Source organism: Hordeum vulgare, chromosome 2H (genome assembly GCF_904849725.1).
Source record: "Hordeum vulgare subsp. vulgare chromosome 2H, MorexV3_pseudomolecules_assembly, whole genome shotgun sequence".
In the NCBI taxonomy this organism is placed as follows: domain Eukaryota; kingdom Viridiplantae; phylum Streptophyta; class Magnoliopsida; order Poales; family Poaceae; genus Hordeum; species Hordeum vulgare.
Window position 1 is genome coordinate 28,068,131 of NC_058519.1, and position 21,510 is coordinate 28,089,640.

A 21,510-nucleotide genomic window follows, 5' to 3' on the forward strand; every position below is an offset into this window, starting at 1 on the left:
ATAACAGTATTAGCTAGGACATTAGATTTTGTACTACTATTAATTGGAGGCATATTAGGAGGTAAGTCATTAGTTACGCGCTGAATATCCCGAGCTCGCTCAACATTCGAACAATCTAAGCCGTCCGATCGACATGATCCGATGGCCGAGATTAATTGTAACATCATTAGCAAAAACAGCAAACAATATTGTGACTTCTATCTATGCCAAATGGATAAAGCCACCATGATGGCTTTCCAAAAGGAAAACAGCGATTCATTTTTCCTACTACTTCCTAGTACTAAAGAACCGCAGGTATGGCACATCGATCCACATCCCCTCTCTTCAAGCGCCCTACATAAATTCTCTTCTATGACGATAACGTCAAGCTCGGCGCAACGGTCATTTCCGCAGGCGCACACTCTGTCCCAGCTCCAGCTCCCCCCCCAACGTACACTTCGGCTGCCCCCGCCCCACCACCACGGCCGCCGCCCCACCCGATTCAAATCTGAGCCGGCCAACCTCCCCGCACCACCACCAGAAGCAGCGGCAGCGGCAATTACACTCCTGTCAGCCCCAGTCCAGCGCAGCCCCGCCGAACCTGCCGCCCAGATCCGTCCGACCGACCGACCCCATGGGCGCCGAGCCGGACCGCCCCCTCTCCCCGCCGCCGCCGGAGCGGACCGCGTCGCCGGAGCGGGGCGACGACCGGGTAAGCAGCAGCACTGCCTCTCCTCCAATCGCATCTGACTGGTGTCCGTGTTTCCGGTGCTTGATTTCCTGCTTTCGGCTCGAATTAATGGTCGGCAGGACTGGAAGGCGGAGATGATGTCGGCGCTGGGCGGGTCGGTCTCCTTCGGCCGGTTCCTCGCCGAGCCGCTCGAGTGGGGCCGGTGGTCGGCGTTCGAGCACAACCGGTACCTCGAGGAGGCGGCCGGCCAGTCCCGCCCCGGATCCGTCGCGCGGAAGAAGGCCTTCTTCGAGGAGCACTACGCCAGGAAGCGCAAGAGCGCCGGTGTCGAGGAGGGCGACGAGGGGCGCCATGCTGATCCGGACGCTGCGTGCTGCGCCGGCGGCGAGGCCTGGTCGGCGGACTCCTCGTGCATGACGGACGGGCCCGCGGGGGAGGACGAGACCTGCGGCGTGGATTCCGGCGCTCCGGAGGATTGCGGCGCCGCTGCCGATGCCGCCGTGCCGGGGGAAGCGCCTCAGGAGCTCAAGGCTCTGACGGACGGCGTGGCTTCGTCTTGCCGCCTGGATAGCACGGGCGAGCGGTCACACGAGCAGCGTGATGCGCAGGTTGCTGAAGCGAAAAAAGTGTTGCGGTTGGATGCTGGATGCATCGTGGCTGCTGTCGATGCCGTTGAGAAGCAGCCGTTGCAGGTAACCACTCGAACGATGATTTTGTTCATGATGTGCATTCCAAATGGCATTGCCTACTGAGTATTTCAAACCATGTGAGTTGTTTGCAGGAGAGCTCGATTGTCAATCAGGGTGGTGCCACAGGTTCTGTCGAGAAGAAGAGGCACCCGATGTCGTCGCTATTTCAGAAGCCTGCGGAGGTCGGTTCTCCCCCATCAGGAAAGAAAGCGCCGTCTTCGTCGGTGAAAAGGCGGTCGATGCTGCGTTCAGCAAAGGAGAACAGCTCGCCGTTTCCTAGTACTGACAGTGGCAAGCAAGAAGAGACTTCAGTTGCTCAGAAAGGGTCGATATTGGGTACGTTGAACTTCGGGAGATGTGAAGTAGGCGACCCTGCCTCGAGATCAAGAAATCTTGGCTCCACGATTGCTTCAAGGATCAGTCAGCTCGAATCTGCAAGTAGGCCGGTGAAAGATATTCATCCTAAGGTGAACAAACAGAGGCGGACAAGCAAGGTTTGTAATTTACTGATGCATGGTGTGAATTTAACGATATGCAGTTTGACAGTTCCGAGTCTCATAAATAAGTTGGTTTGCTCTATTTCAGGGGTTCTGCAAAGGTATTCCAGAAGCAGCTAAAGGTATTCCAGAAGCAGCTTCCTTCACAACTCAACAGCCTGAACAAAGGTATCACTCGGAATCCAAAAAGTCAGCGTCTGACAGTCCTCTTGATATCAGATCATAAGAAAACATTTGACCTTACTAAGATGGAGCTGAATATTCCAGAATGAAAATTTAGAACATATTGCTTTTTGCTCTGATGTTCTAATGGTTGCCCTTAAACATAAAAACCATCGTCTGACAGTCCTCTTGCATCATCCAGGTCTCCATATGTCAGTGTGACGAGGGTCAAAGAAAAGTTGTTTGGTTCAACTTCGACACCGACACATCCGGAAACCAATATAGCTAAAGAAAACATGGTAAGCAATAAAGCCTGAATGAGACAGTGGCACATGTCATGTTATTTCGAGTTCTTCTCATTTGAATTAAATTTCTTTCAAGGAGAGCATCATGATAAGACAATGTCTATGATAAATTTGAAAGGCCGGTAATTATTATCTTGTAAGAACTTTACTCACATAACTAGTGATACTTATTTGATCACTCTCTAATCAGTATTTGTTTCCAAAAAAAATCAATAAGAAAAGGATTATAGTACATTATATGAAACCTTATAAGCAACTGTTCTGCAGGGAAAAGCCAATGATGAACCTGAATTGAAAGAAATGCATCAGAGCATTCGTTTCAAAGCCAGGACACTGCCAATTTTTTACTGGAGAAGTAAAGAATCAAAGGATTCAAGGCAGGTATAAATTGTGTCTAATTCAAAAAGCATTTATTTGGGTCATGTCTTGTTAGTTTCACGCTAGATACCGTCGGTTATGTGATGTTATTTTATTAAATGTTGTTTGATTTCTTATTTAAAATAAACCTTTTTAAAATACTCTTTTCTTAGTGGTAGTTAGTGGAAAGCAACTGGTTAGCAGCTCAGTTCGGAGCATAGTTGCTAGGAATCCAGGTTGAGGAACTTCTTAAAGGCTGGTGAAGAATTTCTCCAAATCCATGTTGCTACTGGCTGACTAACACAGCCCCCTATTGATCCAGAATATGAGATCAGTAAATAATGATTTATGTCTAGCTTATGGAAGTTGAAACTACCTAAGTACTGGTTGGTTCAGCTCCATGGGTGAGAACAACGGCTAGATGAGAGAAACAACGGCATTGTGCAAAGAAAACTAGCAGGACTGTTGACGGAATGGAGCCGCAATGGTGATGCAGTAACAACGTTAGTAACTGATGCCAACATGAAATTGCTAAAGAAACATTGTCTTCCATTACTAGCCAACAGCATGATGTACAATTTTCTAGCCTCTTCTGTTATCACAGTTGCGATCTGTGTTTCTGACAAGGGTCTTAATGCAGGGGGCACGAGAGACCCACCAAAATCCGCCGAACAGAGATCATAAACTGAATGATGCTAGCGATCCACACGGAATGAGCAGAGGAGACTCGAAGGACAAGCAAATATGTTGCTTCCCACTTATAAGGCGGTAGTAATACCTGTAGGCCGGCCTTTCAGTAAATAGTAGCTTATTCATTTAATTTGATTATGTTTGTGTAACTACCTATGGCTTCTATCGGTAGTTATACTATTATTGGTATCCTATCTAATGTATAGTCAGGGTGGCTTCTATGGTAGTTATACTATTATTGGTATCCTATCTAATGTATAGTCAGGTTCCCTTTTGTCATCATGACTAGCATTTTCTTGCTTGGAAAATAAAGCACATGCGTTGAGAAGTATTATTGCATTGTCTGTTGGAGCAATTGGCCTAATTCCTGGTGTCTACTCGCAAATGCTGAGAAAATTTACATTTTTGGACATGGCTTAGTTTTGAAGCCGCCATCTTTTAAGAGCCGAAAATGGGCCAACCCAGCTCCCGTGCCGTGCTCAAGCGGGCGAACTAGGAGCGACCACAGGCCCTAGCTAGGCATCGGGGTCCTCCCCTTAGGCTGGTCACAATGGGAAGTAACATTGAGTAGTAACATACATGACACATAAGCATGTTACTACTCTATGTTACTACCTTCATAGTGGGTGGTAACTTAGGGGTGGTAACTTAGAGGGTTCATTTATTGCTTTTGTGGGATCTACAGTAGCATTTCAACTTTGTGATCTATACGTGCCATGTATCAATAAAAATTGTGTTTTCAGGTACCCATGGATAAATAAATAAAACACAAATTTAGATCATAATAAATAATAAAGTAAAATATAATATTATTAAAATATATAAAACATATTTAGCAGTACATTGATCAAGACTTGAATATAATCTATTCTCGCCCAAACTTTCTCCATATATGCTCAATCAGATCATTTTTAAGAGCCTTATGCATCGGACGATCGCGGACTCTAGCATCTCTTTCAAGTACCTCGGCAAATTCTGGTATGTTATATATAGCACAGTATTGTGCAACGGTTCATGTGTAGATAGAAACTGAAACGATTGAGCCTCACCAATGATTAAAAAGGTAACTGGCAATAGTAGCTGATCAGTCCAAAAGCTAACAGCAAAACACCACGTTCACATCAATTCTAGAGTAGCTGATCGGTCCATCAGGTACACAATTAAAAATCCACCAGGTACACACAATAACAATCCATGGTTTACAAAATAAACTGACCCGACACCAAAAGTGATGAACGATCCATCAGGTTCACACAACAAACTGACCGAGCTAACTTCTAATATGCTTCGTAGTGCACCACTTCTTTCCCTTCAATCACCTTGCCAAACAGTAGATAAATAAATAATCAGTAGATGTAATTATTATTTTCTCAAGTAAGAGTGAGGACACAAGTAATTATAGAGGAAGTTTCGACATGAAATAGAGCAGCGATTCAAGTTCATAGTAAAAATACCTGCATCTCCTTCAAGAAAATAACATGGCCTCCATATTACTCAAAGCCTTTGCACGCCGGGCCTTTTCACCATCATCCATCTTAGATGTGTCCGCTAAAAGCATTTTGGAATAAACATCCAACATTTTTGTCTTGTTGTTGATCTTTGCAGTTTCAAGTTGTTGATTTGATAAAAGAACCTGGCTATTTATCACCTTTTGACGGTCCTCCATCGATTGATTGTTAACCTCGATGAATTTGACCAATCTTTCTCCAAGCTCTTGCGAGAGCCCTCCTGACTTGCCTTTACCAGCACGTTCAAGCTTACCCTTATCACGGCCAACTTTTGGGCGCTCCTCAGCCTCCAAGTTGATCATATTTGATGTGGTATTGCTATCTGTCATGTTACCTTTTTTTGCAGTCATGTGTTTGTAAGAGGTTAGCCATTTGCTATCATCCTTAAGTTTTTCCCACATAGTTAAATGTTGGAAAGGCTGATGATAGTTGCTTTCGTACTTCTCCAAGGCCATTTTTTGTAGGTCATGACTGTTGTGACCACTATGATACACTCCCATAACAGCAATCCACTCCCCATGGAAAGCACCGAGCTTTTTCTTGGTCCTTTGCCATTCCATCTTCAACTGATTGCGATCTCTCTTCCGGTTACTTGGTGTGGCACCATTGTAGAGAGTAGCAATGTCATCCCAGAACTGCTCACCCTTCTTTCCGTTCCCATCGATGGGATTTAGTGAACACTCTAGCCAAGCACCAGCCTACATTGTTCACATTTAATTTAATTGAGCCCAACAAGCATCAAGAAATTACATGCACATAATATGGATTTGAGCAACGAATATGCTTACCAGTCTGTCATGTTCCTCGGGTGTATAGGGCAGACGATATGCGGTCCTTTCTCCCAATTCTTCTTCATCTACATTGATGGTCTTCCTTTTCTTTTTGGAAGATGTCGAATCCACTTTTGCAGGACCAGACCGAGATGCAACTTTAGGGTGCGGTGGCGGTGGTGGTGTTGAAAAGGAATCGTGTGGAGAAGCCCCAACAAAGTGCAAATTCTCCAAATTGCCGTGTCCTTGTTCTGGATAGTGGACCGGCGGAGGTCGAAAATTATAAGGATGCATTGGAGGGAATTGCCCAAAATTTAGCAAGCTTTCAGGTGCAGCGGTGTACATTGGCCTCCTGTTACAAATATCAGAGTTCATGAGCATATTATAACAACAATGCAATTTTGTACAACAACATACAAAGGCTTAAAACAAGATATACTTGAACGGAGATAGAAATTACCTATACACTGAATCAATTCAGGATAGAAACGGCTACAGACTTGAATCCAAAATTGCCCAAGATTGAATCAAAAGCAGAGATTTACCATGTAGGGTTGGGAGAGGAGGTCTCCATGAGGGGTGGGTACAGGTGCGGCGGCGGCGGCGAGGTATTGGCGGAGGAGCACGTCGGGGCGCCCGGGTAGAAGAGTTGTTGTGCCGAGCCGCTCGCGTACGAGCTTGCCGGGCCGGGGAAGTGCTGCGGCGGCGAGGTCGCCGGTGACCGGACTGGCGCCGCCTCCTTACGGGCACCGGATTTGGCCATGATTAGGATTAGCAAGGTGGCGCCGCCGGCCAGAGGCGCCGCTGGACGGACGGCCCGACGGAGAGCGGGGCGAGCTGGATGAGGATGGAGGCGCAGGCGTGGTGTCTCTCGATGGGAATTTCTTTTCTCTCCACGCGAAGCGCTCACAGCGCACACGAGATCTTCTAGCATTAAAAAAGTCTCGTACAAAGCGCGAAGTTACGGTAACCACGGTGGTTACTCCAATTCCTTCTCTCCTCATTAACTCACTGCCACGTAGGAAATTTTGCTGAGCTGGACATGAAGTTACCACCGAAGTTACCTGCATTGGGGCCAGCCTTAGTGGAGTGCATCCTAATCTTCTAGGTGTATTTTTGTAATTAATGTCAACATATCTTAAGGGATACGTAGTTATTGTTCTAGCAAAACCGATATTAATTATATCCATTTCGGATTAAGTCCCAAAAGATGCAACAAGGAAAATGAATGACGACCCCTAAATTTCTACAACGACAAGTCTTGGCCAAGCCAAGGACTTGCATTTTTTTCATTTCAGTGATCCAATAACACCTATGGCAGGTTAACCGGTCGGGACTAGATTAGTGAAAATCTTCATTATGATATCCCTGCCGGCACACCGAGGAGATGTGCTTTCTGGCCATGGCATCAAGAGAGATTCATATCTTGGGGTAAAGACATACAACATGTGCGTAGTGTAAGCAAACTACTCGAATAGTTTTGTCCATAGTCGTGGACAATCTTGGCGAGGTCACGGTTAGTTAGGCTTATTTTCCTGAATGAATTAGAAATGTGAGAACATAGTAATAATTATGCGAGATTCCAGCATCTCAGTAGATGGTTGTGGAGTAGCAGGTGGTACAACACAATGATGGTCATCATATTTGGTGGATGAAGATCAACTGGTATGATTCAACTGCAGCTTTCCAAGGTGTTGTACCCTGTGATAAATATAGACCGTTTATTTCTCTTGATTTAATGGTGGGGAGTAATCTATACTGCTAGTTCACGTGAGCAGTATATGTGTGACCATAACCTGGGCAACTGAGCAGTATACGGGCTTTGGGGCCAAAATCGTAAGATAAATATGTCAACTAAATCCCGCACGATCTGGGTCCGTCCAACCGCCAACGTCGGCCGCGTCCATTTGGAACTCATGGTGACCCTGATGGCATTCTGCACGTTCGACACATAATTAACCACCTAGTTCCAGAAGTGGATCGAAGCAGCTACTCCTCCAGCCCCAACGTCAAGCCATAGCAGCCATGGTGGAGAGACGAGCATGTGCACGCCATATTTTCTGATACAAGGATTCTCTAACATCAGTTCAACCTAGAAGCCCAATATGACAAAGCTGATTTCATTCCATTTTCTTGACCTGAGTTCTACTGGCTTTCTCACTTGTGGAAAGTATGATTAACAACCATGCGGCACCCTTCCAAATGATTTGAGTTAATCGATGTCATTGTTATCGAGAGCTGATGATGGACGGGTTGGCCAAGAGGGAAGAAGAGGAGCAGCAACGGAAGTGGAAACTGTGTAGTTCGGATGACGAATAGCTACGAACGAGCGCAGGCAGCCACCGTAGCATTATTCTTGTGAAAATTTAGTTGTAGGTGAAAAAGTCAATAGTGCCCTCAAAAATTGACGGACAGATTTAACTTATACTGCTCACCCCATCTCAGCAGTATAAGGTACCGTAAAAACTCTCTATTCTACTATGTTAATATGAAAATGATCTCCACAAAGATGAAACTTAGAATAACCACCTTTCCATTGTACTGAGCCATCACATGTACATCGTGGGCAAAAGATGATGAAGATACGGCAACGGGTACCGCCAGCCATGCAAGGGGATGGTCACATCCTCCCCGGGCGCGTCGAGTCAGCTACTCGAGCCCAAACATCGGCTGGATGCAGTGGTGAATCTAGGAAAAGATGGAGGGTCTCCAGAGATGGTAATTTTGGTTCTTTCGGTGCAGTTTGCAGAAACTCTTTAGGAACATACTTGGGTGCTTCGGTTATCAAGATCAATGGAGTCGCGGATCCGACGACGCTGGAAGCGTTGGCATGTCGCGAGGCACTTGCTCTCGCTACTGACCTGGACCTTGCTCGTATCCTCGTCGCGAGTGACAACCAAGGAGTAGTCAACAACATCAAGAACCGCACTGGGGGTGCCTACGCCAGTACCACCAAGGAGATTGTGGAGACAACGGATAGTTTTGATATTTGCACCTCCATCTTTGAAGGTAGGGCCACCAATGTGGAGGCACACACTACAAGAAATAAGGTCAATTATGACTCCCTATATTGGTCATTGATTCGTCATTGTTGTCGTTTATTGACCTTTTTTTGACCAAATTTACAACGTCAACAGTTGGCCATCAAGAATGAACAAACATGACCTTTCTAAAATTTTGGTCGTAGGTCTCTATAGATCAAAATTTTGGTTTGGTCATTACCCATTTGTGTGAGCCACGTAGGATCTGACGTGGCATTGCTAGTGACCAAATGAAATCATCATAAATTTCACATCCCTGTCCACCAATCTAGCCTACATGGGCCTGGCCCAATACCTATTTTATTATTGAAAATGTCTGATATGCTTGGGTTGAAGCATTTTTTTGCTAGAAGCACGCATATCTCGAGATAGGCCCATTAAAAATAAGTACAACGGAATAAAAGATTGCAAATAAAATGTATATTTAATTTCAGTAGCATATCACATCAAATACAATACATCATCCAATGACTCCACACATTAAGGTTCAACGCCTAACAAGGGCACATCAAAATAATTTTACATGTGCACAATAGAATACTTCTGCAAGTGCAAGTGCACAGAAAAAGGAACCAACAAATGCACAATCGCACATAAAGAGAGTTCCACAAAGATTGGATAAGAACCACAAGTTTCTTCTTATCCTCTTCCTCTGCACAATATGCTCTTGCCATTGCCGCCTGCAAGAAGAAAATGATGCCGACTCCACGTTAAACCTAGAAAGTAAAAAAATTCCAACCGTCCAAGTAATATGTAATTGTTTCGTAGCCATAGGATGAAACACGAGACGTCTACACCATTGGTCTTTCCTTCTACGCTTGTGAAAAGAAAAAAAATCTACAGGAGACGTGCTCCCTTTGGTTTTCCTTTCGTTAGACTATAATCACCACGTCCTAGAAGAAAAAAACACCACATACGCAAGAGATTAAACACGGGTCAGAGAGAGAAAGAGCAAATGAGAGGAGAGGGGAGAGCCAGGGTGGATTACCAGCTACACATACACACAGAAGGGGAGGTACACGAACTGCATCATCTCGTCCAACACCGCATGGATCTAGTGGATATGCGTGTAGCACGAACATGAAAAGAGGAACACGGCGTGAGGTGAACGAAATGAATCCTAGGGAGAGGAGGGATGGGAGTGAGAAGGCACCTTGATCCGTGGAGAGGAAAATAAGCACGCGCTCCATCACAGATCCATGGAGAGGAGACCTCCATCGCCGGCATCCATCGCCGGCCGACCGGGCCCTCTGACCGCAAACTTCTCTCATAGGAGCTCCTTGACGAACAACTCCATGGCGTGGGTCTCCTCCCTCCATGCTATGGGTCTCCAGATGCAGATCCTGTCCCGGCACGGATCTAGCCACCATGGCCCGCCTTCTGGATCCGCGTCTCCTCGCCTCTCATGATGACCCGATGCAAACCACACCATCGAGGTAGATCTGCCGCCACCCTGTTTGGGTGCGCGCCAGGACGGATGCGTCACCGTCGTCGAGGTGGCATGAGAAGGCGCCGAAGTGGGGACGATGGTGGCTGGAACATGTGGATTGGGATTGGACGGGGTGATTGGGAATGATCGGGAGAGATGGAGGCGACTGCACTAACTTGCTAGGGTTTCGGGATAGAGGCGCCCGAGTGTGGGCTTGTGGAATTATGGGCTGCCACTAAATTTTTTTGTCTCCCCGCATAAGTTACTCCAAATTTCCTTCTCCGCGCGCATTGCTTCACCTAGTTTTGGACTTCATTTTTTTGCCCGTGGGTGGCTGCTAGTGGCCCTATTTCAGTTTCCTATGAGAGTAGTTCGTTGTGATTAAAATTATGAAATGTTCATATATTTTGACTAATCTATGATGCCTTCCAATAATTTCATCATTAATCCATCATGGATTAACAGTCTTTTATAGTGAGACCATGGCATATGTCCCAAACAAACATCCACAGGCGTGAAACACACGTCAAAGAAGCAAATTGAGAGTGGCAGGCGTGAAACGCACGTCAAAGAAGAAAATTGAGAGTGGCGGGTGCATAGGGGGCATATTTGAGATGACCGTGCCGAGGGAAGGTAGCGGCAGTTGGAGTATGTTGATTGAGTGGCGGCCGGAGTTTGACCTTGATTTTTTATCGCTCTTTAATCTCTCGTAACCTCGAAAGCTCATTGTGCGCCCTAGATTTGTGTTGTCCAAGGGAAGAAGAACTGGAAAAGAGCAAAATTTACGCTCATCTCTCGAGTAGGGAGGCGCTACCTCCAAGCCTTTATCGTGGGTGAGCCCTACATGCTAGCACGTCCCGCATGTCGGTTGACCACACTGTCATATCTTGGTCCTTACAAAGACAATTGGATTCCTCATATACTCTGTTCACCCCACGGATAGGTTTATTTGACAAGTATGTGCGACACATAGACAACATTACTGCATGCATGCATGACATATTTGAAATTATAGAGTTGTTTGTCTAATCACCCTTATTCAAGCCTATGACCTTATTAATTTGGTCAAACTGGACCCAAAATAAGGCCATGGATAGTGTTATATGCTTTATGACCTATTGACATAGATAATACTTTGACCTTTTTGACAGAAATGGTCACAAGGGTGTACAGTTTGGACTCCCTTGTATACCACATGACCATCTGGTATTTTTTGGTCATAGATCTATGACCAATTGAGCACGGTCAATATATTTTTGTCATAAACGGGCATATTTCTTGTAGTGACATAGCCTCGCTAAGCATGCTTTTAGTTTGGATTATGGGCGCCATGTGTGGCTTTAAACCCTCCAAACATTTCTTGTATCCCTATGAACATTATTGAGCAATAAATGAAGCGTGTTTAGACTAAAAAGAGAGGAAAAAATGGATGAGGGGTTAAGCTGCCTGTGTAGTGCTAACATGTGTTGGGCTGGGCTAGTAAGTGGCTAGATTGGGCCTTGAGATTAGCATTAGAAATTAATTTGATAGTGCTATAGAAGGGGGGCTTAAGCCTGTTAAAACCCCTTTATTAGATTCACCATTGGTTAGATGTCGTGTCTACTTGGGAGGTGTCAGAGTAGATTTCAATATATCCCTCGATAGGGTGCATCCACGAGGTGAGAAGATCGAAGGGGAAACATGAGACTAGATTTACCCAGGTTCAACCCCTACTTGTGAGGTAAAACCCTACTCATGTTCGTGGTGAATATCGCAATAAGGGTGGAACGCGAAGTTGTATGTATTCATTACAAAATCTGTGAAATTTCGTTTGAAAAAAATGTAACTTGTAAGCTATACAAGAATAACAAAATTCTGGCCCAATAACAAAAAAAAGCCTATTTAAAAATTCATATTTTTAATTTTTTTGTACACCACATGTGAAAGTAAAATGATATGAAATTTTGCACATACATAATATACATGTATGTGTGTTTATAAAAAGTTTCAGTTTTTTATGTTGTAGAAAAATGGTTTTTGGAAACGGGCAGTCATTGCTAATTTTCGGATAGAGATGTGATAATCCACAAATATAGAGAATCACAACAATCTTACGGAGAAATATTACAACCTAAATTTGTTGATTCAACTCAAATGGATTGAGTTGTCAATTCAATCACATCTAAAATCAAATAGTTGATCGTGATAATTTATTAGTATCAAATTCGATGGATGGACCTCAGTTGTGATTGCAGAGTAGTAACAAAAGCAATAATTCTCAACTATTGCTAAGAACAAAAGTGACTTAAAGAGCAACAATTACGACTTAAAGTGAGCTTGGCATATACGTTGACCATCTAGTTGCATATCTAGATAACCTATAATCTTATTGTATCCATAAAATTGGACAAGAAGTAAAAAACCATTGTTAGTCGACACGGAGGATAAAGGCAAGGGCGGCTGTGGGTGTACCTCTTTCATACTCAAATTTGATCATGATAATTTTTTGCAGTCCGATGGCATGTATATGGACACCCCTATGCAGCTGATCTAAGTCTGTTGATCTATATGAGCTATGTGTGTTGCTTTTACAGTGCATGATGGATCCAAGGTTTTGTATATGAGGGTGATGGGTGTGAAGGCGGACAAATGAGGGGTGAACGTATGTTGTTCGTGGACGCGCGAACCTTTAGGGTGTCAACGTCCAGTTGCAGATGCTCCGAAAGAGGAAATAACATTGGAAAACGAATGAAAATCGTGTATCCCCAGATAACAGCTTGACAATCTAGGCACCATTAAAGCTTTTATAATTTTAGGTTGTTCTTCTACTTTAATATTTTCGCATTTTCATTGTATTAGGTGATTTTTGTAGGATCACATACAAATATCTCTTGATGTACTCCCTCCATTCCTTTATATAAGGTGTAAAAAAATTCCAAGGCATATAATTATAGATTAGTTAGGCCAAAATTATCCTTGTCTAATTGGTGGATTAGCGGCGAGTAAATCATTTACGCTTGGAAAGGAAGAGATACATACAATTGGAGGATGGATAGTTTTTTTTTTCTCTAGATGCGTACAATCACAGGAGATATACTTTCCTTTTTCTAGAGGGTCAAGATTGGAATTATGAAAAATTAGAACAATGCTCTTTATATTGTGGATTTTTATTAAAAAAACAAGTATAAAGAACGAAGCGAGTAATATAGACTACTTTGGTTTTGCATCAACCTTTTTTTTATGCTTTATAGTTTGCCCCATCTTGAACTTTTTTCGTCCTCCACCACTCTTGTCGACATACCTATGCCTCAATAAGGTCATATTGATCACACAAATCTGAAAATGTCCTTAATCTTATCAAATCTTCAGGGCAGTCGAGAATCTTCGTACTAACATCTCTTTAGGACTAAATATGATAATCACCAACTGAGGCTATGTTTTGGGCAAAAACATCTTTGCACCCTCGATGCACAAAGCCGTGCAACTAATCCTGACATGAGTGGCGGTTTAGCAGTAGGAATATTTTGAGCTACCTCCCCCGCCCTTGCAAGGCGACTAAGAAAAGCCTTTCTCTCTTCGATCTTTGTTGGCGTGTCCATGGATTTGCCTCCCCTTCGTGGCCTGCTTCAGCGACCGGCGGCCGGGAGGGGATTTTCGGTGTCTCGGCTCCGTCTAGTAGACAGATAGGGTTTTAGTCCTCATAGGGACGACGCTCAGACGGACGACGATATTTCTTATTTGAGTCGGTCTTATTGGCTTGAGTCCTACCCAAGTTCACCCGTCGGGACATATTAGATGGAGCTCCACGCGTAGATTCTCGGCAGCTCCTTGAGGCGGCGATGTTAGGGTTTCTCACCGTGCGCAAACACTGAGATTTTGTGTCAGGTTTTTCAGACCAATTCAAGGATTCAACGTCGACGATAGCGACTTCAGGACGCCGATCCTTAGGGACACATGCACAAAGACTTCCCGACTATCATCGACAAGGTCATGTCGACTTCGGTACGGAAGGGATGATCGCGGCGCATCTGTGATGGCCATGATCTTCGGTGGTGCGTGGATCTCGATGTATTTTTTTTATTGTGCTTTGTACTTCCGATGAATTTTTATGATAATCTTATTCTTTTCACATAAAAATATATATTTCTACACTCGTTTCTAGTGGCCTTGAGCATGTTGCTTTGTTTTGTACTCCCTGAGTATCATAATAATTATAGTTTAGTTCTTCCCAACTACTCCCTCCGTTCCTAAATATAAGTCTTTCTAGAGATTTCACTAATGGACTACATATGGATGTACATAGACATACTTTATAGTGTAGATTCACTCATTTTGCTCCGTATGTAGACCCTTGGTGAAATCTCTTAAAAGACTTATACTCCCTCCGTACCTAAATATAAGTCTTTTAAGATATTTCATTAGGTGTCTATATACGGAGCAAAATGAGTGAATCTATATCTAAAATATGTCTATATATATCTGTATATAGTCCATTAGTGAAACTCTTAGAAAGACTTATATTTAGGAGCGGAGGGAGTATTTAGAAACGGAGAGAGTATAATTATTATTATCTGATTCTTTGTACGTATTAAATCTACATGCAAGCCGTGTTAAAATAGAAGACCTGTGAAATTTTGAACTACATTTTTGTAGGATAAGACCATCTTTATTTGTATCGTAACTATAAATTCTTAAATTATAAACATTTTTTATAAATTAAGAGCGTGTGCCGTGTGGTATTTCTTTCTCCCGTTGCAACGCATGGGCCCTTTTGCTAGTTATCATACAAAGGGAGTAGTAGCTAATTCACGACTTTCTTTTAATCGAGCTACAGTATACACGTGCATCTTCGGGAAGCAGAAGTTGTAGTCTCCAAAAAAAGAAAAACTTGTATTCACAGGAGGCTGGACTGGACAGGACACGCATACCCCTTTGGCGTCTTCATGAAAGGCTCACGTACTCCTTGGCCCCGCCGCACCGTCGATTCGCAGCTCGCTCGCCAATCCAACCAATCCATACCATAACCCTGCTCCCTCCCCTTCTCCGCCGCACCCCAAAACCCTAGCTCCCCTCCCCTCCCCGCCCCGCCCTCCGGCCGCCGCCGCCGCCGCCAGCGAAGATGCCGAACCTCGAGTGCCGGATGTACGAGCCGCGGTTCCCGGAGGTGGACGCGGCGGTGATGATCCAGGTGAAGCACATCGCCGACATGGGCGCCTACGTGTCCCTCCTCGAGTACAACAACATCGAGGGCATGATCCTCTTCTCCGAGCTCTCCCGCCGCCGCATCCGCTCCATCTCCTCCCTCATCAAGGTCGGCCGCCAGGAGCCCTCCATGGTGCTCCGCGTCGACCGCGACAAGGGCTACATCGACCTCTCCAAGCGCAGGGTCTCGGAGGAGGAGGCCGCCACCTGCGAGGACCGCTACAACAAGTCCAAGCTCGTCCACTCCATCATGCGCCACGCCGCCGACACCCTCGGCGTCGACCTCGAGCCCCTCTACCAGCGCATCGGCTGGCCGCTCTACCGCAGGTACGGCCACGCCTTCGAGGCCTTCAAGCTCATCGTCACCGACCCCGACGGCGTGCTCGACGTCCTCACCTACGAGGAGACCGTCGTCGGACCCGATGGCGTCGAGGTTTGTTCCCGACCCCCTCCCCACTACCGCCCCTTGTTGCTGATGCCTAATTAACTGCTCATGTTTGGGTGTATTCACTTCGGGCTGGTTGTTTTATCACTTGACACTAATATCTTGCAACCGTTTGGACCTTCACATGCGTTTTTTCAACTAGGTATTCGTTTGTTAGCACTGATGCATTCTGTTAATTTTGTCCCCTATCAAAGTTGCCTCACGAACAGTTAATTTTCTTAATTATTTAAGGAGTTGATTTTCTAGTGGCTGATTTGGAGCATCCACTTCTATAATTACCTGACATTTTTCGAATTAGTCGATTCAATAATATGTGTTGATTCAAATTGGTTGGTTGAAATTTGACAGTGTACTATGCTTGGTTCTTTGTGAACTCTTGATTTAATTGATATGCTAAGTTATAGTTGTAACTTGTAAGCCCAGACAATCAGTAGCTTGTATAGGCAGTTAAGCATAATTTTTAATGCAAAATAAGGTCCATGATTTCATTCTCTGTCAGATACGTTTGAGATGAAATAATCATCATGGTAATGCGTTTTAACCACAGTATATAAGAGAGAATCTTCGTGGAGAGCAAATCGACACATTCTGTACATTGAGTTTGCTTATGGCACTGTGGTACAAATCATCAAATCTTATACTGCTTAGGGGCTGCTGCTGATTATGCATGCTTAAACTACTTCTGTACTTGAGAAAATTCACTGCTCAAGTATTGGGTGTACTTGAGGTAATGCTGTCAAATTGCTTCAGGCTGGTAGTTTAGTGACTTGACAGTTAATTCCTAGTACTAGTTGGTTTGGAGCCTGTACTAAATTTCCTAATGTGTATAGAATTATTTGATTTAACGATATCTGTTGCTTCAAATACTCACCGAAGTAAACCTACTAACTTCATTTGTAAGTCAGACAGCCAGCAGTGCATAAACAGTTAAGCATAAATTTGAATGCAAAATTAATATCTTACAACTTATCGTTTACATGTGTTTTCCAAGTAGGTATTCATTTGTTTCTACTGCGATCTGTTTATTTTGTCTTGCTTCGAAGTTGCCCCATGAACAGTTTTCCTAGTGGTTAGTTCTGAGTCTGTAATTTGATTGTGTAAATGTGTGCTTAAATAGTCGATTTAAGGAATATTTTATTGCTTCAAATTGGTTTGTTGAAATATGGTAATGTACTTCTTTGCGCACTATTGATTGAATGGATGTTAACATTGTAAGTTATATTGGTAAGTTCAGTAGGTTGTACTCCCTCCGTTCCTAAATATAAGTCTTTTAAGCGATTTCACTAATGGTCTACATACGGAGCAAAATGATTGAATCTATACTCTAAAGTATGCCTATATACATCCGTATGTAGTCCATTAGTGAAATCTCTACAAAGACTTATATTTAGGAACGGAGGGAGTATAAGCAATTGAAAATTAGGTACCATTGTTTCATTGTCTTTCAGATACGTTTGAGATGAACTAGTCATCATGGTGATTTGTTTTAATCACAATGTATTCTACAACAGTGAATTGTTTCGGTTCTTGGAGAGCAAATTGACGCATTCTATATATTTAGTTCGCTTATGGCAGTATGGTGCGGATCATAAAATACTATATTGACATAGGCTGGTGCTGATTCTGCATGCTTAATCTACCTTTATAGTATGTAACTGCAAATTCGACGATTCTAAAGATTCATTTGTGCTGGCATTTTCTGCAGGTGACTAACACTGTGCCAGCTGTCACCCCTGAGGTTAAGGATGCCCTGGTCAAGAACATAAGGAGGAGAATGACACCACAGCCACTCAAGATTCGTGCTGATGTTGAGATGAAATGCTTCCAGTTTGATGGTGTCCTCCACATTAAGGTTCTGTTTGCTTCAATCCATGCGGTTTGGTTTCCAAATGTATGCTTGATTGTGAGTTGCTGATTCTGTTTTGCAGGAAGCCATGAGGAAAGCTGAAGCTGCTGGAAATGCTGATTGCCCTGTGAAGATTAAGCTAGTTGCTCCTCCGCTTTATGTTCTGACCACACAGACACTTGACAAAGTTGGTGATTTCTTCCATTCGTTTATGTGATTAATGTTGATTCTTGATTTTTTTGTTGTTGCATAGGTAATTATAAATCAAAACTCAACACACAAAACTGTTAGTCTTAGCATGGAGGAGTATTTTAAATAATGTTTCGGTCTGTCTTGTAACGTAAGTAATCAGGGAGTAGTAGTCATTTATTATGCTGGAAAAATTGGCATATACTGTATGTTTTAGTAGATGGATGGAGAATGCACAGGTATTATTGAGACCTTTAAATTTCATTAAAATTCAGATACCCTTGTGTTGAGTATTTCTGTGTTGCAAGGCAGTGGGTACTTTGTATTCACACATCACTCTACTCAACTGAGCAGATCCCATATCTCATTGTTTTATTCATGGATTTTAGCAAGTGATCCAGTGACATGAAATTTGCTGATTTTGTATATTGCTATTGTGAACAGGACCAGGGGATAGCAGTTCTGACAAATGCAACAAAAGTTTGCGCAGAGGCAATTGAAAAGCACAAGGGGAAACTGGTGGTGAAGGAAGCAGCTAGAGCTGTAAGTTGCTCGTTATCTATGCTCAACAAATAAATCAGCAAAAGAAACCACTGCCGATTCAGAGATCCGCAAGCTTCTATTCAGTCCCCGCCCATGACTCATGTCTTATAATTTCCTCGTGCAGGTGAGCGAGAGAGACGACAAGCTGTTTGCGGACACGATTGAGAAGCTGAAGCTAGCAGGCGAGGAGGTCGACGGCGACGAGGACAGCGAGGAGGAGGACACCGGCATGGGAGACGTAGACTTCACAAAGGCTGGCGCTGGTGCGGACTGAGTCTCCTCCCAGGCGGGATGAGATTACTTGTATAGCGCCAGCAATGAAGGCAAGAATGTTAGTTTTTTCCTCCTGTTTGAGGAGGCACGTTGGATGAATGAGTTTTTACCCTGTTAGATATTGATCAGTTGTAGGCTACCCGTAGTCTTGCGGATTTGTTTGCTTTTCTCTGAGCACTGATGCTGAATACTGTTGATTGCGGTTTTGGTACCTGTTTTCATCAACATTTATACATGGATTTTCCTTATCGTTTTGCTCGCTAGTGGAATTTGTTGTATGGCATTGAGCTTATCTGCCCTGTTCTTTGAATTCTTGACTATTCACGTGGTAGCTCATCTGCAAACATAGGCGGATTGCCGTTTCTTTTCGACACTTTACACGTGCTTCATCATCAAAGTACTTTAATCACGAGCCGTTTGTCGGTTCATACGTTTCGTTTCGACACTTGGACGTGCTTCAGGCGATGAATTCATATTTAATCATTAGGTGATAACTGATACTGAAACAGTTGCCTGCTTAATAGAGAATCACTCACATAGGTGCTAAAAATGTTTAATTCAATAAGCACCAGTGGTCTAGTGGTAGAATAGTACCCTGCCACGGTACAGACCCGGGTTCGATTCCCGGCTGGTGCAATTTTTTCTCATTTTTTGGTCACTCCTCTTGCTTTGGACTGACGAGTGATACTAGTTTTTACGTGAGATAAGAAAAAAAAAGTAAATGCACCAGGCATGAGGCAAGTGTTTCATGAAGAAAAACACTATGACTCCCACAACACGGAAGAGGCCGTCAAAAATGTTTTGCAACTTTGACAAACAAGTCCAAAACCGGTGGCCAAGCGGGACGGCAGTCAAAGATCTCATAAGTTTTGTGTCTTGTTGCTCTATGTGTGTTGGTCATTTCATCGATTTGCTAAATGCCGCACCTTGTTGTTGACCATCCATTGTCTTCCTTTGTTAGTCCGTTCGTGTTGCAATTACACAAATAAGTGTAGAAGAATCACTTCATCTATAGGCGGTTTTGGTTGGACTTGAATGAGCAAAGCAAGTGGACCTCCTTCATTGCAAATTCCATCAAAAACCCCATGGTCAATGAAGATGAAGGTGGCGATCCAAACGTTCCAACAGAAGAAAGGCTTGTTTCGGCCAAGAAAGATGATTAGGAACCGGGAAGGAAGTGGGAGGAGGAGAAGGAGAAGCGAGAAGGGACACCGACGAAGATGACGACGAAATTTGAGGACAACATGACAAAGAAGGAGGAGGCAATTGCCGCGCGTAATAAGGTGAAGGAGGGAAAAAAGGCAGAGAGGTTTGGCATCTTGATGGAGATGCAAGATAAGAGCATCTCCAGCCCCCCCCCCCCTCTCTAAGACGCCCCCAGGAGCACTTTTTGGGCGCCGGCGGACGAAAAAAGTTCCACTCGCGCCCCCAACGCCTCACTCTTCGCCGGATTTGGGAAAATTAGAGCAAGCGTTCTCACGCCAAACCCAACCCACTTGGGGGCACTCGGAGGAGCTGGCGCTATTTTTTTGCATGCAAATGGCCCATCATCAATCGCCCATCCCCTCTCTCTTCTTTTTTTCCTCCTTCACACATGGAACAGGAACCGCACAGAGGGCGCGTGGCTGGCGTAGAGTGCCCCGTCTGGTGGCTGGGAGCACAACGAGTGGGGAAAAAGTCACCCCTAGAGCAAAAAATACGTCGGGGCAACCCCAACCGGCGCAAAAAAGGCCTCCTGGGGGATCAATGGCTGGAGATGCTCTAAGAATGTTAAACTCCATGAGAAGACGCTTGAGATCAAGGTCGTTTCAGTGGACTCCAAAGTGTTGTTCACGAAAACATCATACTTGGATCCCGATGCGGTGAAGATTGTCCAAGCCTACCATGAGAGCATATTGTAGCGCACCGTGCAAACTAAGTAGGCTGGACCAGTCGAAGAGTTAGGCCTTTGCCATGAACAGACGGACTGGGAGGCAAATTTGGGATCGTCGGATGTAAAAAACTTATTGAACACCCTCTACTTTTTAGTTGTGATTGCATATGTTTGCAACTATTAAACGTATGCTTAAGTTTGTATTAATGTAGATATAGATGGCAAATGGAGAAGGCTGAATAAGGGGTAGACATTTAGTTCCTACAACTGGATGGCCTCCGCCCCGCTGTCTGTGAACATTTGGTAAGATCCATTTTGATGACCCACATTTGAGTCGCCCTTAGTAAAATTTGTTTGAGCACGTAAGGAGGTTGTGTCTCTTTTCATGCTGTTAGCCTTGGATGTACCTCTGGTACAATAATAAAAGCAAACTTAATAGTAAGCCAACAATCGACTTTATGAAGATTCAATATTTTTTATAGTCAACTTAATTAGCCTATTTATATAATAGTTAGTCATAATTTATGTTATGTCATTAATACGTGGTCCATCTTTTTCTTTCATAAAGAGCATGGGGGTGATTTTCTTCTCCCTCTTCTCCTTTCTTCTCCAACGCAAAAATCTAAGATAGCAACGAAAATCCTCTTCTTAGCTTGAACTCACATGAGCTTGGGTTAACAGTAAAAATCCCAAAAAATAAATAATAAAAAAGTTTATTCATGGAGGAGCGAATAAATTAATGCTTCAAAATGCTTCCACAAACAGTCTTTTTGGAGCATCTTTTTTCTTCTTCTCAGACTTTCACAAATGTGATGACATTGCAAAAATTTGCACACATGTGAAGCATACATCAATGTTTGTTTTTTATTTCCTATTATTTTTGAATTTTACTTTTCACACAAGCTGACACGAGCTCGATTTAAGAAACAATGTGTTCGAATTGGTGCCACACGGACATTTGGATTTTAAGTACGACAACCTGAACATTTTTTATGACTTACAATGGTTCGGTGACGTTTCGGTATAGTTGAGTTATAGGTGT

At 43.8% G+C, this 21,510-nt stretch overlaps 2 protein-coding genes, 1 long non-coding RNA gene and 1 other non-coding gene across 5 annotated transcripts; 3 read left to right on the plus strand and 1 right to left on the minus strand.

The window, feature by feature from the left end:
• The first annotated feature begins 358 nt into the window (after positions 1–358).
• Positions 359–3,701, plus strand: LOC123429383 (protein WVD2-like 7). 2 transcript variants are annotated; one of them, XM_045113424.1, is made up of 7 exons: positions 359–691; positions 790–1,362; positions 1,452–1,853; positions 1,945–2,024; positions 2,221–2,317; positions 2,591–2,704; positions 3,321–3,701. In XM_045113424.1, the coding sequence occupies exons 1-7, from the start codon at positions 614–616 to the stop codon at positions 3,450–3,452; spliced, it is 1,476 nt and encodes a 491-aa protein (XP_044969359.1). In that variant the 5' UTR covers positions 359–613; the 3' UTR covers positions 3,453–3,701. The 2 variants fall into 2 exon arrangements, with proteins under 2 accessions (XP_044969359.1, XP_044969360.1); XM_045113425.1 differs by having other exon boundaries at positions 2,591–2,700.
• A 724-nt stretch (positions 3,702–4,425) lies between these two features.
• LOC123429384 lies at positions 4,426–5,110 on the minus strand. Its single transcript, XR_006622658.1, has 2 exons — positions 4,825–5,110; positions 4,426–4,689 (listed from the first exon to the last, which is right to left on the minus strand). It is a non-coding gene; the product is annotated as an uncharacterized LOC123429384 (long non-coding RNA).
• Positions 5,111–15,078: 9,968 nt separating this feature from the next.
• Positions 15,079–18,843, plus strand: LOC123424612 (eukaryotic translation initiation factor 2 subunit alpha homolog). The gene is made up of 5 exons (XM_045108253.1): positions 15,079–15,732; positions 17,450–17,596; positions 17,673–17,777; positions 18,224–18,322; positions 18,447–18,843. Exons 1-5 carry the CDS (start codon positions 15,217–15,219, stop codon positions 18,594–18,596), a joined length of 1,017 nt encoding a protein of 338 aa, XP_044964188.1. The 5' UTR covers positions 15,079–15,216; the 3' UTR covers positions 18,597–18,843.
• Positions 18,844–19,160: 317 nt separating this feature from the next.
• TRNAG-GCC lies at positions 19,161–19,231 on the plus strand. Its single transcript has one exon. It is a non-coding gene; the product is annotated as a tRNA-Gly (tRNA).
• Positions 19,232–21,510: the final 2,279 nt, after the last annotated feature.